The sequence below is a fragment of the Sus scrofa genome, chromosome 13 (genome assembly GCF_000003025.6).
Source record: "Sus scrofa isolate TJ Tabasco breed Duroc chromosome 13, Sscrofa11.1, whole genome shotgun sequence".
Taxonomy (NCBI): domain Eukaryota; kingdom Metazoa; phylum Chordata; class Mammalia; order Artiodactyla; family Suidae; genus Sus; species Sus scrofa.
The window spans coordinates 1,202,433-1,222,812 of NC_010455.5; the positions used below are offsets into that span (position 1 = coordinate 1,202,433).

General features: G+C 42.5%; 1 protein-coding gene across 4 annotated transcripts in view; it reads right to left on the reverse strand.

Annotated features, from left to right (window-relative positions):
- The window catches only part of NEK11 (NIMA related kinase 11), a 290,466-nt gene that overhangs the window by 57,208 nt on the left and 212,878 nt on the right, over positions 1-20,380 (reverse strand). For 3 of the 4 annotated variants that reach the window (XM_021071329.1, XM_021071326.1, XM_021071327.1), the window contains one exon: positions 18,539-18,599. The exons of the other annotated variant lie outside the window; for it this stretch is intronic. In XM_021071329.1, the coding sequence (XP_020926988.1) occupies positions 18,539-18,599 (61 nt within the window). The remainder of the gene's footprint in view (positions 1-18,538; positions 18,600-20,380) is intronic. 4 annotated transcript variants of the gene reach the window in all.

Sequence of the window (20,380 nt, forward strand, 5' to 3'; positions counted from 1 at the left end):
TGTCTCAGTGGTGTGAATTGTATTTCAGGGTTTGGGTCTATTGCTTTTTTTTTTTTTCTCCCCTTTTTTGGCTGCAGGCGCAGCATATGGAAGTTCCTGGGCCAGGGATCAAATCTGAGCTGCAGCTGCAACCTACACTACAACCGCTGCAATGCTGGATCTTTAACCCAGTGTGCCACAGCAGGAACTCCTCTTACCTTTTTGAAATTTCATTTTGATACAAATTCATTCCACTTCATCATAAACAACAGCAGTGACAACAGTAACTGCTAAATCTTTTTTGGTAAATAAGTGCCAGGCCCTAGGCTAAACATCTTACCTGCATCATCTCATGGAAGACTCCTAGGAAGCAGGTACATTGTCAATGAGAAAAGAGAAGTTTGAGCCATTCAGTTCACATGATGGATACATTGCAAAGCTAGAACTTGACACCAGGCCCTGACGATGGCACCTGTGTTTAAACTTCACAGAGCAAATACTCACTCCATGGTGACCACTCTGCTGGGTGTCAGCCAAGGTGCCACTAGCCAGGTTTTTTTTTCCACTCTTCACCTCTCTCCACTCTCCAACCCTTTTCAACCAGTTAGTAACTTCTGGACCACAGAGATTATATCTTGTTCATCTTTTTTTGAACTTAATCCATTTTTAAGTGTACAACCCACTGGTGCTATATTCATGATGTGCTACCATGAACACTCTGTCTCCAAAAGTTTTTCATTACCTCAAACAGAAACTCTAACCACTCAACAATGACTCATCATTCTTCCCTTCCCAAGCCCCTGGTGATGTCTAATATACTTTCTGTGTCTATGAGTTTTTACTGGTCTAGATAATTCATACAAGTGGGCATCATACAATGTGTGTCCTTTTGTGTCTGGCTTATTTCACTGAGCACCGTGTTTTCAAGTTTACCCACCCTGTAGCCTATGTCAAGGACTTCTTTTTATGAATTAATAATATCCCATTGTATGTATATGTCACTTTTTGTTTATCCCTTCACCTGTTGATGGACATTTGGGTTGTTTCCACAAGAGACAGATGGACAAACAAAATGAGTATTATGAGTGATGCTGCTGTCGGTATTTTCAGAGGCCCTCTGTCAGGTTTAGGAAGTTCCTTTGCAGTCTTAGTTTATTGAGTGTCTTTATCAAGAAAAGGTGTTGGGTACTGTAAAATGCTTTCTGAGTCTACTGAGATGATCATATAGTTTTTGTCCTTTAGTCAATGAATATGGTGTATTACATTAATTGATTTTCTGATGTAAAACTACCCTTGCATTCTTGGGATAAATTTCATTGGTCATTGTGTATAATCCTTTTTTTTTTTAATATTGCAGTGTTTGGTTTACTAGTTTTATGTTGATGATTTTTACAGGTATACCTATAATGAATATTGGTACATAGTTTGTTGCTTTTTCTTGTGATGTCTTTGGTTTTAGTGCCTTACAGAATGAGTTGGGAAACATTCTGTCATATTCTATTTTTTGGAAGAGTTTGTGAGGACTGGTATTAATTCTTCTCTGAATGTTTAGTGGAATTCTCCAGTGAAGCAATCTGGACTTTTTGTTGTTGTTGGAAGTTTTAAAATTACTAATTTGACCTACTTGCTATTGGCCTAATCAGATTATTATTATTATTATTATTATTGTTATTATTTTGTCTTTGTAGGGCTGCACTGACAGCATATGGAGGTTCCCAGACTAGGGATCAAATCTGAGCTGTAGCTGCTGGCCTACACCACAGTTTGTGGCAATGCCAGATCCTTAACCCACTGAGTGAGGCAGGGACTGAACCTGCGTCCTCATGGATGCTAGTCAGATTTGTTTCTGCTGAGCCATGATGGGAACTCCCAGATTTTCTTTTTCTTTGTGAGTCTGTTTCAGTAATTTGCATCTTTCTAGAACTATGTTATTTCATCTAAATTATATAATTTGTTGGTGTACTGCTGTTCATGGCATACCCTATAATCATTTTAATTTCTTTAAAGTTGGTAGCAGTGTCTCGCCTTTCATTCTTTTTTGTTTTGTTTTGTTTTTTGGTTTTTAAGGCCACACCTGCAGCATATGGAGGTTCCCAGGCTAGAAGTCAAATCAGAGCTACAGCTGCCGGCCTACACCACAGCCACAGCAATACCAGATCCAAGCCGCATCCGCAACCTACACCGCAGCTCATGGCAATGCTGGATCCTTAACCCACTGAGCGAGGCCAGGGATTGAACCTGCAACCTCATGGTTCCTAGTCGGATTCATTCCTGCTGTCGCCTTTCATTCTCAATTTCTTAATTTGAGTCTTCTTATTTTCTTGGGCAGAATGGCTAAATTGATCATTTTTTATTTTTATCTTTTCAAAGAAACAGTTTTGGTCTCACTGATGTCCTCCATTTTTTTCTATTCTTTGTTTGATTTACTTCTACTCCAGTCTTTATTATTTCCTTCCCTCTACTTGCTTTGGGTTTAATTTGCTCAAGTTTTCAAGTTTCTTAAGGTAAAGCATATATTTTCAATGTTCAGTGGTGGGAATTAAAAATCAAAGGCAAAATAGTAGCTGGAGTCCTTAACCCATAAATGACTTGCCATCAATTGGGGAAGGCAGGCTATCTACCTAGAGAATCAGCAAAGTGCTACTGAGGACATGTACACAAGTATGAGGAGTACAAAGAGGTATAATGAAGGTCTATGGAACAAGCACAAGCCTTCAGGTTAGGCTAACACAGTCACTGTTCTGGTTCTAAACTCACAGTTGGGTGGCCTTCCAGTCACTTCCCCGGGCCTCCATTTCCTCAATGCATATTTGTTTCACCAGACGAATGGCCTTCTTTCAAACCAAACATTCTATGATCTTATAGATATATCCCCAGACCTGCAGGGTTATGGAATTTACCTGGGAAGGTAACACACTAACAAAAGTAGAGAGCAATCAAAGGGACCAAATGTTACCAGGCAAATGCCTGGGACCAACCGTAAATGTTACAGGCATCACAGAACATCAGGCACCACCATCCTGAAGTCTCTTCTCACCTGTGAAATATAGGCTGGTGAGGCTTATAACATTTGATACCACCCCATGGGAGTGTTTCGACAATAAGATGAAAACAAAATGATATGAAGATATACAAAGCAACTCAAAGCTGGGTTTCTGAAGGTTGCACAGCACAGCTCAGAACAGCAATACTGTCAGATCCCTCCTACTTCTGAGGTCTCTTACAATAAGAAATATTTTCCCTGAAGGAGTGACAGCTTGATGATCCTGCCATTTCACCAGCAGAGAGAGTCTCCTCTCATTTTTTCCAAAATTTCCCTTTACTCATCTCAGTTGCTGGATGCTGACCTTGATGGTAAAATAGAAACCTGCATTTGCCCTTCTGCTAAACATCCCACCGTGTGGGTAATGAAGAGCTGATGCAGGCACTGCAGGGGTGGATATTTTAGCAAACAAGCTCTGCCTTGAGTTACTGGGACACTGCTTACTCAGGAATCCCCACAGATGCTATCCTTGGCGAACAGCATGTTCCAAATGCTTTATGCCTAATCTCCAGCCTTCCTCTTTCTCCTAATTGCCTACAGAATACTCAGGGAATAGCAGTTCTTCAGCACACATCCCTCTTTGCCCAAATTATTGCAAAGGTACATCTTCATGGCCCTTGCTGTTTTCTCCTCCTACTCATTAGAATGCCATGTGATCGGAAGTTCCCTTTATAGCTCGGCAGTTAATAAACCCAACAAGGATAATGAGGATACAGGTTCAATCCCTGGCCTCACTCAGTGGGTTAAGGATATGGCGTTGCCGTGAGCTGTGGTGTAGGTTGCAGATGTGGCTCGGATCCTGAGTTGCTGTGGCTGTGGTATAGATTGGCAACTATAGCTCCGATTTGACCCCTAGCCTGGGAACCTCCATATGCCGTGGGTGCGGCCCTATAAAAAGCAAAAACAAACAAACGAACAAACAAACAAACACGTGATCACAGACTTGCCCCTAGGCAAACTTTTCCTGTAAAGGATCAAGTAGTAAATATTTTAGACTTTGCAGGCCAAAGAATCTCTGTTGCAATGACTCAACTGAAGACAGCCATTGGCAATGGGTCAGTGAGTGAGCGTGGCTATTCTAGTAAAACTGTATTTATGAAAACAGTGAGCCAGATGTGGCCTGTGAGCTGACCCCTGGTCTAGGTGATGGAGAGTCAGCATGATTCTAAGCTGGAGGTGACCATTACCCACTTCAAGCCAAATACCCTCATCTAATGGATGGGGAAACTGAGGCCCAAAGAGGTGGTATGGCTCGCCTAATGTCACAGAGCCATAGGGGCAAGGGCAAAGGCAGGACTAGAGCCGTGGTTTCCTGACTCCAGGAAAGTGCTCCTTCTAATCCCTCACAGAAGTGCCACAGCCAGATGAGGATTTTCCTGGGCTGATTTTGAAAGGTCAGGAGATCAGCAGATAAAAGCTGTCCTCCTAAGGCTGAGATCTGGGGAGAACATTCCATCTGTCACATCATGACTCCACCTCTCCAGATGATGGCCCCGTAGCTTATTATAAGAGAGGCTGTGAACCAGCTGGGCACTGTGAGAGCTGTTCCACTTACTGAGAGGTTTAGCTGACCCGCATCTTTGCAGAAAATTTTCCTTGAGCTTCTCCTATGATGATAATGGACCTCATTCAATATAACTGGAAAAAAATCCGCAAAGCAGGCTAGTCTCTGTCTTCACTGTGTTGCCCCAGCATTCAGAGACAGAACTGTACCAGATCTCCCTTCTGGGGGGGAAGCGTTACCCAGCTGCAGGGAGTGGAGGACACAGACAGCCTGCAGTTGTGGCCCCCGCAGGAATGGCCTCAGCTGCAGAGCAGCCTTGCCCAAAATCATGCCCTTCCCGTGTGACCCACACCTAATGAGTGATCATGGTCAAGGTAGAAAGCCTGGTAACTTGGCCCTATGCAAAAAACCCTGCTAAGTCCAGAGCCCCCATGAGTGTGGCAAGGTTGTTAGGCCTGCATCACTGTGCAACGTCTCCTCTTCCCCATCCTGCCTCCCTCCCCTCCTGTCCACAGGGGGCAGTCCTAAGGGCAGTCCTGAATAAATGTCCTGCCCACTCAGCTCCACGTCAGGGGCTGCTTCCCCAAGAACCCAAGCCATGACACCTGGGACCTGGGGCCTGGGGCTTGGGGGGCATGGAGGTGGCTGTCTTGGAGCCTTAACAAGCTGAGTATTTGACAAGCGTGATAATAAAAATGACAATGTAACCATCCCTACCCTACTGCCCCTCTCCCATCTCCAGCTCTTTCAGACTCATTTCTCTAGGAACATGGCACAAGCCACCACCTAAGGAAGTTGCTGTCAATTCTGCAGCAGCAGTTGAGCCCCAGCCAAACCCTAGGAGGAGACTGGAAAAGAAGGAAGACAGGAGGGAAAAAGAAGAATATGGTCCAGGAGAGAACAACCTCCAGAGGCTCCCAGCAGAGAGGGAGCCGGGGTACTCAAGGATGAGGGCAAGCTGTCTTAGGGGTCTGAAGTTTGAATCCTGACTCTGTGATGTTCGATCAATTACAGGACTTCTGTGACTCAGTTACCCAATCTGTACAAAAAAAAAATCTCTGTTTAGGGTTCTAGCAAAGCTTAAATGCAGTGATCTATACAAAGGTATGTTAGTGTTTAGCCAAGACATGGAGACAACCAAAGTGTCCATTGAGAGATGAATGAATAAAGAAGATGCCAGCAACATGAGGGACCTAGAAATCATACTAAGTGAAGTAAATCAGAGAAAGACAAATATCATAGGATATCGCTTACATGTGGAATTTAAAATATGACACAAATGAACTTATTTATAGAAACAAACTCATAGACAGAGAGAACAGACTTGAAGTTGCCAAGGGGAAAGGGAGGAGGGGGGAGGAGTGGGAGTTTGGGGCAAGCAGATGCAAAGCAGAGAATGGATAAACAACGAGGTCCTACTGTAGAGCACAGGGAACTCTATTCAATATCCTGTGATAAACCATCATGGAAAAGAACATGAAAAGAATAGTATGTATAAATGAGTCAATTTGTTGTACAGCAGAAATGAACACAACACTGTAAATCAACTATACTCCAATAAAATGCATTTTTTAAAAAAGGTGTCTTGTCAGTAAAGGCCCAAGGTGTACTTATGATGCCTCCCTTGTCCCCATGGCAGGCACCCCACTGTTCTGCACAGGGCAGCTTCTCAAAAATAAAAAGCACCCCACTGTCTCTACCAAAATTCATTAGCTGGAAAAAAAAAAAGTAGCTCAGTTTGTAAAAGGAAACCTGCTACTCATAAGGGAGATGATAAATACCAGAAGATAGGCAATAAATAAATTTTCTATTTTTACTACATGGTTATTTCACACAACAAATATTCAACTGAATTGCATGGAAGATTAAAAACAACAGGAGTTCAGAGGTTTGCAAATGTTCATTTGCTTTTGAATATACCAGGAGATGCCTCTAAGAATAGCACCTATCAATTTGAAAAAAAAAAAAGAGAGAGTCTATTTTCAGGTTGGGGCGCAGCAATTAAATGTGCATACAGGGTAAGAGGATTGTGGAGGCCAGACCCTAGCTTTTTCAGTTGTGCTTACCCTATACAGACAGTAGCCATTGTTTGGGAGGTTCATTATTCTGGACTCCCAACATAGAGAATCTTAGCTTTAGAAACAATCTGCTTCTCTGTAACAGCAGAAAACAGGGTTTACTGCAAGACTGACTCAAAGACTTAAGGCAAATATGTCAGCACTCTCCCCTTCTTTCAGCAGAAAAGAGTCACAGAAGTCATCCATGGTCATTGCAGATGCATTAGAAAACACAGAATGGGAAAGCATCTTAGAGAACATTATGATCACGTTGTTATTTCCAGTGCCCGCATGTGCATGTGTTGTGTGTGTGTGTGTGTGTGTGTGTGTGTGTGTGTGTGTTGTGTGTGTGTGTGTATCAACTATAGTTTTGTATATTTTATTATTTATTTATTTTTAATCTTTGTCTTTTTAGAGCTGCACCTGAGGCATATGGAGGTTCCCTGGCTAGGAATCAGAGCTGCAGCTGCTAGCCTGTGCCACAGTCACAGCAACACCAGATCTGAGCCACATCTGTGACCTACACAGCTCACGGCAATGCTGTATCCGTAACCCACTGAGCGAGGCCAGGGATGGAACCTGAGTCCTTATGGATACCACTCAGATTCCTTTCCACCGAGCCATGATGGGAAGTCCTAGTTTTGTATACTTTATTATTTTAGAACACCTTTCATGCCAATGAATATGAAATTATACCTTAGTTTTTAATAAACTGCAAAGAACTTTGTTCTAGAATGTAGACCAGCCCCCATTGCTAGGCACTTATTTTGATTCTCATTTTTCACTATGGTAAACCACACTGCCATGAGAATCCTTGGATATATTTGTCTTTACATAGAATTCTGATTATCTTACACTCCTAGACACAGACTTGCTGTGTCAAAAAAACTATTTTATTCCTTCAGGTTAGTATAACCTAAATGTTGAAAGCAAACCTTTTTCTAGGTTGTAACTGACACTCTCTTCAAAGGGGTCACAAATATATTAAAGATGGAATGGGAGTTTCCTTTATTAAAAATTTGATCCGATGTATTAAAATTTGTCAAATGTAAGCATTTTCTTTATAAAGCCTTAGCTGGAAGTGACAGCCCAAGGGCTGCCTGGACCAGCAGCATCAGCATCACATGGGAAACTATTAGAGATGCAGCTCTGTCTGCCTCACCAAGCCTACTGAGTCAGAATCTCTAGGGTGGTGTCTAGTGATCTGGTGATCCTGCTGCCTCATCGCCTGGAGTCCATTACTTCTTACCTGGAGGTCTGGTCATTTGGTCTAGAGATGGTGACACCTGTAATAACCTGGAAGTTCTCTAAAAACATGAATTGTGTCTGGTATTCCTCTGTGAGCCCTATGAGGTTTTTGTGCCAGGAAATGCTCAATAAACATGTCAACATTTGTGAACTCAGCCTTACTCACATTTCCAACTTTTCACATAAGTAATTTAATAGAACTCTTAAATGAGCTGGATAAGAAACCCTCTGCCCTAACAAATGGGTGGACTCTCTCCTCTCTGTCAGTGACATAGCTTTACTGACCTGGCCAGGAATGGCCTCAAAGAGCAACTGGTCTGGTGTATAATCACTGCTGACCGGACAGCTTCATACTGCCCCTTCCAGAATGAGTCGTGTCTAAGGTTCAAACAGACGGACTGGACTGTTCATTGACAGGGGCCTGCTAACTGCCACCTCGCCCAGGAAGGCACGTCGATGGCCATCTGTACTGCATGCAATCACACAACCCCAGGAGCATTACTGAGCCTCCTCTGGGGCTGAGAGAGGTGACCTTGTCTCTCTTACCTCTTCTAATCTGAATAGTGTGGAATTCGAGTCTCAGCTAAGCGCTCAGCTAAGCAGATTCAGGACCAGGTTTTTTGGGTCTGCAGGTAGGCACTCCATAGAGCCCACTACCGCAAGGCATGGCTGTGGTCCTCTGTTCACAGGACTTCTCCTTTCCACACTGTCAATCCTGACAATTGCTGCTAAAACAAATGGCTCCCCCTACAGGCAGCATCCCAGAAGACAAAGAGGAATAATCGTCTGGATCCTCTCCTCCCACAGGGCACTGCCAGGGCCATCTCCTCCACACCTCTGGTCATTTTTAAGGTCTATCCTCATCACAAGAAAGCTCATTACCAATTACCATAGTCGACATTCATTATTTTGGGCTTCACATTCCCCTCTCCTTTTTAGGAGAATCCTCTCCTTCGTGAGACACAGGCCAGCTCCACTGAAACAGCTCTAGATGCCTGACAGTCACTTCCAGTCTCTGAACTGTCAGGGTGCGGACATGCAGCCACCCTCCGATGCCTTCCTCAGACTTACTCTTGGAAGCTTGTGTGGAGAAGGAGTGGAGCTCACGGAGGCCATCCAGGCAAGGGTGGGGTGGGAGGGGGCCCAGCCAGGGTCCAGGGAGTAGTGGAGGCAGCCTAGCAGCCCATCATTAGTGGCCTTGGGACTGTTCAGGCAGCCCTGTGAGGAGCCCACGTGGAGGGAGCTGAGGCCCCAGCCAACTTTCTTCTGTGCGAGTGAGTGTGTCACCTGGGAAAGGCATCCTCCAGCTCCAGGCAAGCCTTCCCCATGACCACGGTCCTGGCGATCTGACAGCCACCTCGGGGTGACCCTGAGCCAGCACCACCAGCCAAGCCACCTCTTATTCATGACCCACAAACAAAAACCTTGTTGTTGTTTTCAGCTCATACTTTTTTTTTTTTTTTTTTGCTTTTTAGGGCCCTACCTGCGGTATATGAATGTTCCCAGACTAGGGGTCTAATAGGAGGTACAGCTGCCAGCCTACGCAACAGCACCACCAGCCAAGCCACCCCTTATTCATGACCCACAAACAAAACCTTGTTTGTTGTTTTCAGCTCATACTTTTTTTTTTTTCTTTCGCTTTTTAGGGCCCTACCTGCAGTATATAAATGTTCCCAGACTAGGGGTCTAATAGGAGGTACAGCTGCCAGCCTACGCAACAGCACCACCAGCCAAGCCACCCCTTATTCATGACCCACAAACAAAACCTTGTTTGTTGTTTTCAGCTCATACTTTTTTTTTTTTTTCTTTCGCTTTTTAGGGCCCTACCTGCAGTATATAAATGTTCCCAGACTAGGGGTCTAATAGGAGCTACAGCTGCCAGCCTACGCAACAGCACCACCAGCCAAGCCACCCCTTATTCATGACCCACAAACAAAACCTTGTTTGTTGTTTTCAGCTCATACTTTTTTTTTTTTCTTTCGCTTTTTAGGGCCCTACCTGCGGTATATGAATGTTCCCAGACTAGGGGTCTAATAGGAGCTACAGCTGCCAGCCTACGCAACAGCCACAGCAACACAGAATCTGAGTCACATCTGCCACCTATGCATCAGCTCATGGCAATGACAGATACTTAACCCACCGAGTGAGGCCAGGGATTGAAGGCAGGTCCTCATGGGTCCTAGCTGGGTTGGTTAACCACTGAGCCTCGAAGAGAACTCCTCAGCCCATACATTTCTGAGCAGTTTTTTTTTTAATTTTATTAAAATATAGTTGTCTCACAATGTCATGTTATCTTCAGGTGTACAGCAAAGTCAATCGGTTATATGCATACATATACTGTTCCTTTCTAGACTCCTTTCTCATATGGGTCACTATATTGAGTAGATTTCCCTGTGCTATACAGTAGGTCCTTGCTACTCATCCCTTCCATATATAAGAGTGTGCATATGCCAAGCCCAACCGCTCATTTCATCCCTCCCCCAACATTTTTCCTTTGGGAACCGTAAGTTCCATTTTAAAAATCTTTGACTCTGTTTCTGTTTTGTAAATAAGTACTTTTGTGTCATTCTTTACTAGATTCCACATATTAGTGATCTCATATGATATCTATCTTTCTCAGTGAACCCTCCTACTCTGTTGATGGGAATATAAATTGGTGCAGCCACTATGGAGAACAGTATGGAGATATCTTAAAAAATACATATATAGTACTGCTATATGATCCTGCAATCCCACTCCTGGGCATATACCCAGAGAAAACTGTAATGTGAAAAGATACATGAACTGCAATGTTCATTGCAGCACTGTTTACAATAGCCAAGACATGGAAGCAATCTAAATGTCCACTGACAGAGGAATGGATAATGAAGATGTGGTACATATATCCAATGGAATATTACTCAGCCATAAAAAAGGATGAGTAGTCTTTAATGCAGCCAGAGTTTTGGCACCAGGCTTTATAGAGTGTCAAGATAAAACAAACACATGAAGAATGTTTCTGCATTTTCCTTAAAACTAGTTTCAAAATCATTGTTGCATTGCTGCATGGTCACTGTATAAGTGCTATGTTGCTAAGTTTTTAAAAGATCTCAGTAATAGGAAAAAGTAGGTGTCCTTTGGAGATGGATAAATAATCATAAAATGCTTGTGGGAGAATGAAGTCAGAGGATTAGAATATTTGAAGAAAAGAGGATATCTGTCTTAGACATTAAAACATTTCATAAAGGCAGTGTAAGGAGACACTCTGCTATTGATAGAAGATTAAGCTAGGTCAGTAGGCCAAAAGAGACCCAGGAATAAATAATACCCAAGAGTTATGACAAAAAAGAATTTAAATTAAATGGGAAAGAATAAATTCTACTGGCATAAAAACCTCAAATGTGAAAAATAAGACAATAAAAATTCTAGAAGAAAATTTAGTAGGCCAAAATAAGATACTCTTAAACAAACAAACAGAAAAGCTAGAACATATAAAAGTTGAGTCACATTTACCTACTTAAAAAATAAAAGGTTTTCCCCAACAAAATCCCAAATAAACAATAAAATAGACTGGAAAAAAGATATACATATGAGAGAAAAGGTTACGAACCCGACCAGTATCCATAGAATGCTGGTTTGATCCCTGGCCTTGCTCAGTGATTTAAGGATCTGGTATTGCTGTGAGCCGTGGTGTCTGTTGCAGACACAGCTTGGGTCCTGAGTTGCTGTAGCTGTGGCATAGGCAGGCAGCTCCTATTCTGTGTTTCTGTGGCTGTGATGTAGGTCGGCAGCTTCAGCTCCAATTTGATCCCTAGCCTGGGAACTTCCATGTGCTGCAGGTGTGGCCCTAAAAGGCAAAAAAAAAAAAAAAAAAAAGAAAAAGGAAAAAAAAGGAAAGGGGGTAGTAATATCTTTATAATAACTCAGTTTAATACATTAAACATTAATTTTAATTCAAGTGTATGTGTTAGTGACTATCTGTCTCCACACAAAAGGATGTGGGATATTGAAGATACTAGTAAACACTTTTTACAAGGAAGAGACTTTTCTTAGGAAAAACAATAAAAATTAGCTACCAAGATTGTTCAATGCCATATTCACAAGTGTGATGATTCAGGCAAATAGCACCAAATGGAACTTCTCACTGTTCCCAGTCATCCTGCCTGCTCTTGCCTGTTCCTGCCTCTGTTTCTCCCTGTCCTGTCCCTCCACCTACAGAGCCCTCCTTCCCACCCTCATTATCAGGAACAATCCCAGATGCTGCCTTCCCTTGAAAAGGTCCTTGGTGAGTTCCATCCCCCCTGAAAAGCAATCTCCCCACTTCCTGAATCCTTACTTAAGCTCTGGTCATATGGTTATTTAGAGCCTTTTCTTGGATCTACTCTGAAATCAGAAACCTTTAATGGCAGGATCGAGGCCAACACATCTTGGTGATCTAATATCATTTCTCTACAAAGTAGAGATGGAATCCTAATTTGTGAGTACTAAAGGAATGAGTGATTGCTGAGTTTCTCTCTTAGTTAGGTAAACTTGATTCCTGGAACTTTTTTTCTGAGCTATCTACAGAATGTTCTTTGCTAAGAGTATACTGCTAAGAATGATTAATAATATTGTTTCAGGAATTTATTTAAATTACAAAGCCTTTCCCATAACCACACATCTGCCAAATGCAGGTTCTCTGTACATGGCCACTAATTCTGAATCTGTTGCATTCTTTCAGGTTTTAAAGAACTTAGAGAAACTATTAAATTTCTCTAAGACATAAACAGAAGGGATAGTGGCAGATAGATTTCATGCATTCACAGCAAAATGATCCAAGTGGTTTTTGATTCAAAATATCTCTCCTCTCCTCCAAATGCAGTGGTTTCAATGTGTCAGTAACCAAACACTAGGATAAAACACTATGTTGGGATCACTCTAATTATTATAAGAAACTCTTTTCCATCAAGGTGAAAAGCACAATGGTGCAAGGTTAAACGACTGTCAGTCACCCCTACACTTAACAGCTTAGAGTTTGAAGAGCTTAAGCAAAGGAAGTTTCTAAGGGATTCAGAAGCCTTAGTGTCTTCCCTGGTCTATACAGCAGTAATATAGAGATTAAATGGTAATTACCAAGGTTCAATGGAAGAATTGAAGGGTAACAATTTTCATAAAGCCAATCTGATCAGACATGTCAGCATATTTAGTTCCTTTAGGGAACCTTAATGGGCAGAGAAGTCTGGAAGCATCTCCTATGTTCTAATGACTTCTGTAGCAATAACCTGCTTGGATCTACAAAACAAGTGGTTGTTTGTTTTTTTTTTTATAAATATAATTTACCAGACTTGTCTTCTTCTGCTGACGATTTCTCTCTAGAAGTACAGATAATTTCCCCAACATTATAAAGGGGTAAACGTCATATGATACTATGGTTCATAATCTAGTTACTAAGAAACACAGAGACAGAATTTTCCTTTCTAAATTGGACAAAAAGGAAAAGAGGTCATCTTCTCCCCTTACTGGGTAATGATGGGCCTGGGTGGTTACTATAGCAACACCATCTGACCATCTGCTTCTGCATGACGAGATCCTATAACCAGTTCCCTGTCTCAAGCCAGTCCTTCCAAAGCATCTGCCTTATTGTTTGTTGAAGGTGATCTCTTCTGATCGTGTTTAATTAAGGACCAGTGGGACCCTAGTCCTTAACCTGGCACCAAGTTTCCTCATGGCCTTGGCCCTGTATATCCAGACTTGTTGATCCCTCCCTCACATCTTACATACCAGCAGCATCAACCTTCTTGACAGTTCCATAAATATGCCCAGTTGTTTGATACTTCTGAGCTCCCACACTGCTCAATCCTTTCTACTCATTTTGTATAGCTTTTTGTGTGGCCTCCTTATTGCAGGCTAAAGGGTTGTAGCCTCTCTCGCTTCTGGTGTCTGCTCCCTTGTGGCTGAAGTTGATACATGGGCTTGTGTTGGGCTTCCTGATGGGAGGGACTGGCGCCTGCCCACTGTGGTGGAGCTGAGTCTTGTCCCTCTGATGGGTGGAGTTTGTCTCTGGTGTGATTAGAGGTGGCTGTGTGCCTAGGAGGATGTTAGGCAGCCTATTTGCTGATGGGTGGGGGCTGTGTTCCCACCTTGTTTGTTGTTTGGCTTGAGGCTTCTCAGTTCTGATGGGTGGGGCCAGATTTTTCCAAAATGGCAGCCTCCAGGGGAGTATATACAGATAATTATTCCCTGGGACCTCTGCCTCCAATGTCCTTCTCCCACAGTGAGCCACAACTGTCCCTTGCTTTCCCAGGAGACCCTCTAAGACCCATGAGCAGGTCTCACCCAGATTCTTATGGAGTCCCTGCTTTTCCCTGGGATCCAGTGCACATGTAATCTTGTGTGTACCCTCCAAGAGTTGAGTCTCTGTTTCCCCCAGTCCTTTGGAGCTACTGCATTCAAGCCCCGCTGGCCTTCAGTGCCAAATGCTCTGGGGGGCTCCTCCTCCTAATGCCAGACCCCCAGGCTAGAGAACCTGATGTGGGGTTCAGAACTCTCACGCCTATGGGAGGACTTCTGGGATATAGTTGTTTTCCAGTCTCTGGGTTGCTCACCTGGTGGTTATGGGATTGCTTATATTACAGAAGCACCCCTTCTACCATCTTGAAGTGGTTTCTTCCTTGTCCTTGGGTGTAGAATATCTTTTTTGGTAGTTTTCCATCTATTTTGTTGATGGTTGTTCAGCAGTTAGTTGTATTTTTGATGTTTTTGTGAGAGAAGGTGAGCTCAAGTCCTTCTACTCTGCCGCCTTGTCCTAACCCCTGCTCAATCCTTTCTAGAGAATAGTTCCTCTTTCTGATCACTTGGCAGCTCTATTCATCTTTCCATTCATTCACCTAATGATTACTGAAAAATACTGTGTGCCAGGTTATGTTAGACTCTGAGGACACCACCATGAATAAGACCCTGTCCTGCTTCACAGACACAGGAAATCACGCACCTTCTCCTCTGTGGAGCCCTCCCCAGGCTGCATGCCCAGAGCAGACCTCCGCCCTCCACTTCCCTTGTCTGCTGCCTGTGTTGTTCTCATCACAGTGCCTGCCTCCTTGACTAAACTAGGAGCTCATCAGGGGAGGGACCTTGTTTTCTCCATCACTCTGTGATACCCGGCTTATTATATGTGCTGTGAAAACATCTGTAGGGAAGACAGAGGGGAGGGAAGATAGGTCGCATGTTTCAACAATGGGAATTGCATGTTTTGAATGAAGTATCTGCCCTCAGTGAAATGGCGGCTGTCTACATTCCTGGCTATCCCCCAGGCCGTCATTTCTCGTCTTTCCCTGTTGCCTTAAAACATTTCTTTTTCTCATTTCCTCTCCTAAGTCTACCTAGGATCCCTTAGCATCCTGTAAGGACTGGCCCTGCTTCTTGCACCCCATGGGAAATTTTGTAGGGAAATTTAGGGCTTCAGAAATGAGGTGTCTCTATCTGGGGGGATTTTCCCTCTACGTGTAAAAGAAGTACCTAGTGGGTGGTATTGTCCCAAAGCTTTGCACTGGTTTGTCCAGAAACCACTGGTGCCTGGGACCATGTTCTAAATAGGTCTCAATGTTTGAGTATTCATGCAGTTCCTTGAACCTGCCTAAATGTCTGTTAAGATGCTGAGGATGAGGCAAAAAATACAGTATTGGTTCCAAGGAAGTTCAGAAACTCTTGTACACAGTGCCAGGTAGCCTAAAACACAGTGACACCACCACAAAAAGAGAAAAATTCTAGAAGAAGCTATTTTCATTTTAGCTTACAGGCAAATTCTCTACAGTTTTAAGAAATAATTTTTTTATAGTTTAGTCATAAAAATTTGCTTGAGTTATAAATTAGTGTGGGTATTCATGATAAGAATCTCAGGGAGTTCTCTCTGCGGACAGTGGGTTAAGGATCTGACATTGCTGCAGCTGTGGTGTATGTCACAACTGCGGCTTGGATACCATCCCTGGCCCAGGAACTTCCATATGCCATGGACGTGACCAAAAAAAAAAAGAATCTCAGGGCTTAGGGGCATTAAAGCTGTGGCTCTAAAAGTGTGGTCTGGACCTAGAACATCAGCATTACTTGGGAACTTGTTAGAAATACAAATTCTGGGGCACACAGCACGCCTGCAACTTTACAAGCCCTCTTAATGATCTGAATGCCTGCTCGAGAGTGAGAACCACTTTCTAAAGGCTTTAACTTGACCTTGATGCATAAAGGATACTCATATACTGACTGTACTTGTAATTCAAAGAGCCATCTTCTAATGCAGGATCTCTTGAAGTTCCAGAAATGCCAACTCATTCACCCTCTCCACTCCCCAGTGACACAGGAAGGGGAGGCATCGCTGCCCCCATTTCACGTAGAAATAAAACTAATTCTGGGGTAAACCAGGGCCACCAGTGTTATCAGGGCTACAGAGTTACAGCTTTCTTGGTCCAAACAACCAGAAGGACACATGCGTCTGTTGTTCTCTCCTCTCCTGTAGAGGGTTGAGAGAAACTCTTGAAAATGTTTGTGGAAGATAATTAACAACCTAACATGCTCAACAGGCAACTGTGTATGTCCAAGAAGCACCAGGTGATGTTTGTGAGCCAACCATGGCTCAATCACAGAGGGTTCCTATTTAAACGACAAGGCTTACACTCTGGCACATTTAAGTTTCGACGGTCCCTTGGATCCTGTTAATATTTTGACACTTATCAACAACCATGATGATTAATAAGCCTAATTATGCCTGTAGTTGGTGAATATCCTCAAAATGTAGTTAGAGCAAAGCAGCCGTTAGTTACCGACTAGTCCCGTAGGCTCATCTCCTATGAGGCTATGGGAGGGGATTTCTTCATGGTGTCTATGTAAGGACAGAAAAGCTTGTGGAGGCCAGGAAGTCATCTTACTCTCACCTGCAATGAGTACCTCCCCAGGCAGGTGTTTCCCAAGCTTGCTGCCCCTCACGTTGATGTCCACTAGCCCACCCCACACTCTCCACCTTCCCACACACACCTCAGGCACTTAGCTATCGCATTTCTCTGTCCCTAAATCACTCACCACTCACCCATCTACCTTGGGCCTTCTCAAATTCTCTAACAGGTCCCATTTTCACTCCTGCTCCCTTTGCTTCTGCATGTTCATGGCAGCTTTATTCCTTTGCTGTCACTTTAGTGGCACTCCAGTCAGAGATGAATGTGTATCTTTAATTCTATGTTCATAATGCTCATTTTTATAAAATCTTACAGTCTAGAAGGGAATTTAGATATCTATCCAATCCAGCTTTTTTTTTTCCCTTTGGAGTGGAATCTTTTTTAAGACAATCTTAAGTAGAAGTCTAATTTATAAAACAGATAAGAGTGAAACTATTTTGGTTGAAGCTGGGAAAGGAGCAGAGTCTGTACATAATTTCTCCTAAAATATTTAAAAATATGTGCTAAGGGCTTCTTCTGCACCAGACACCATGTTAGACAGGGCTTCTGTCCCTGTAATGCTCAGGGTCCCCTACCCACTTCAGCTCCAGAGGTCCCCAAGGAGCCCAGCTGGAAAATTATTGAGCTATTCTAACTGCAGTCCAGAGAAAGAAAGAGAATGCATAGCCAAAAGACAGCCTTCCTGAAATGTGACGGTTTGAATTTTAATCCCAAATTCAAATTTGGGATTAATATACCTCATAAGTGTTATTGGTGTTCAGTTAAGCAGACCACAGAGTGGTGGTCAGGAAAGAAAACAGAGCTATGTTATGAGTGAGGCTTCTCACACAGAGACATGGAATAAGCTGGAAAAAGCCTATAAACTGTGCAGAAAGCACCTAATGAAATAGTGGTGAATGCTGGCATGCCTGAAAACTGCATCGTTGTTCCTGCCACTCCTTTTAAAGGGACTTCCTTTGGTCAAACAATTTAAATTTTTTAAATAAAAGCTCACCATCAATTTCAAAGAAAAAGACCTTTTTACCCAGGACCTATAAGAACAGAGTCATTTCCTATTATCTGTGGGGATCGAGCCTCTGCGGATACCAAAACCTGTGGCCACTCAAGTCCCCTGTACATGGTGGCCTGGTGCAGAGAACAGGCAGCTCTCAGAGCTGGAGGAGCTTCTGTCCAGGGCTGGTTGAATTAAGGGAAGTGAAACCTGCTGATGGCCAATTGTATCCTCTGCTGCTCTACCTGTGTCAGTTACCAATTTATCATCCAGTGCTAGAAGTTATCAGGGTTGGGCTTATTGGATTAAAAAAAGAGGAAGAAACTAAGAAATAGGGCTTTATCCTTGAATCACACCAATCCCATTTATGGAGACTGACAATGCTAAAGAAATTTCAGCTTTGTTTTTCAGACAAAATCTCTTCCACTAACTGACTGATCTTCAGAGTGATGGTCCTTTCAGCCTCAATGAAAGTAATGCCTCCACAGGATCAGTGAGGTAGGGAGATTCCTCTCCCAGGAAACCTATAAAACCTATTATCCAGGTTGCCCGGCCACCACTATATCACAGTGGACACTGAATTTAACGATTTCATCCTCGGAGACCCAGGGTCACTGAACACTAATAATAAACAGTTCCTTGCATTTCCTGGCCTGTGGGCCAGACATTCAACTTCTGTTGGCCTCAGTCTCCTCATCTGTCAATTGAGGAGGCTGGACTAAAACATCTACAAGATTCCTTCCAAGCTTTCTACTAGTTGGATATTCCATTACAATCAGTGTGCGTCACTACGTTCTGGAATTGAAGAGATTTACTCACCCAGAGAGGTGCAGCCCAGGACGTGCTCTAAACACCTGGCCAGTGCTTCAATATCACTGTCCTGTCAGAACAAGAGAGATTTACACCCGTGGGTGGTAGAAGAATATTTAATGACGTGGAAAAATGTTCTTGCCACATACAAGGCAAAACAAAACACAAAAAAATCTACTTATAAGATTATTGAACAGTATGATCCCATTTTAATTTATCATTATCATCACCATTATCATTATTTTTGTCTTTTTGGGGCCACATCCGCAGCATATATAAGTTCCCAGGCTAAGGGTCAAATAAGAGCTGTAGCTGCTGGCCTATGCCACAGCCACAGCAACTCAGGATCTGAGCTGCATTTGAGACCTACACCACAGCTCACGGCAACGCCAGATCCTTAACCCACTGAGCAAGGCCAGGGATCAACCTGCATCCTCATGGATGCTAGTCAGATTTGTTTTTGCTGAGCCACGACAGGAACTTCATGATCCCACTTTTAAAAGAAAAGTCTCTATGTGTGTATCTACATCCCTTCCTACATATCAGTCTATGTATCTGTCACTCAGAGCATACACTAAAAATGTTATCTGTCACTCAGAGCATACGCTAAAAATGTTATCAGTGGTTTGACTACAATATGGGATTATGGGGAGATGTTTATTTTCTCTTTGTGTGCTTATGTCTTCAGTAAATTTTTATAGTAAACAAATATTAAATTCTTATTTAATCTATAAAAACGGTAAATACTAAGGTTTTATTCAACCTATACTCGATATAGCAGGAATCAAGTAAACATTTTTTTTGAATTTTATTTTATTTTTAACTCAATGGATTTTATTACATTTATAGTTATACAATGATCATCACAACCCGATTTTATAACATTTCCATGCCAAACCCCCAGCCCATCCCCCCACCACCCAACCTGTCTCCTTTGGAAACCATAAATTTTTCAAAGTCTGTGAGTCAGTGTCTGTTCTGCAAAGAAGTTCACTGTGCCGTTTTTTTAGATTCCACATGTAAGTGATAGCATATGACATTGTTGTCTCACTGTCTGACTGACTTCACTTAGCATGATAATTTCTAGGTCCATCCACATTGCTACAAATGCCATTATTTCTTTCCTTTTAATGGCTGAATAATCTTCCATTGTGTATATGTAACACATCTTCTTTATCCACTCCTCTGTCGATGGACATTTAGGTTGTTGTAAACATTTTTTCCTAGAAAACACCTCTACTGTTATTTTTTGGAAGTTTACTATCTTTAAGGAGTCATAAATCTAAGAATCACATTTCTCATTTACTTTAATGCTCAATAACAGTCAGGCACCCCCACAAGGGTTGGTGAGTGGGGAGAGAATCTCAGAACTGCATTTAACAACAAATATCTTTAACATAAAATGAGTATCTGTCCACTACCCAGGAGGCTGGAAATATCCAAAATAGCATCATAATATTTAGGGAAAACAGAAGCTCTTAATTATTCTCAAGTTTGTAGTTATACTGAGAGAAATCAATAATTTATGGTTTACCTGCTCCATTCAAAATAAGCAACACATTTCATATTGTAGTTTATTTTATTTTTAAAAATAATATTTTTAACAGACCCTGACACATGACAAATAAGATTTTTAAAAATAAAAATATTTATTTTATTTATTGTGAATTTTAGAAAAATGCACCGTAGTATAACAGACTCCTCTAAAACATTACATAAATGTGTCAGGTTTCATTTTATAACATCATGTGGGCTTTGGGAAGGCACCTTTTAGGCATGGCCAAACCCAGCATCATTTCACTTTCCAACATATAGAAGAGGAATGATGATGAGGGCATCCCTGGTCAGTGC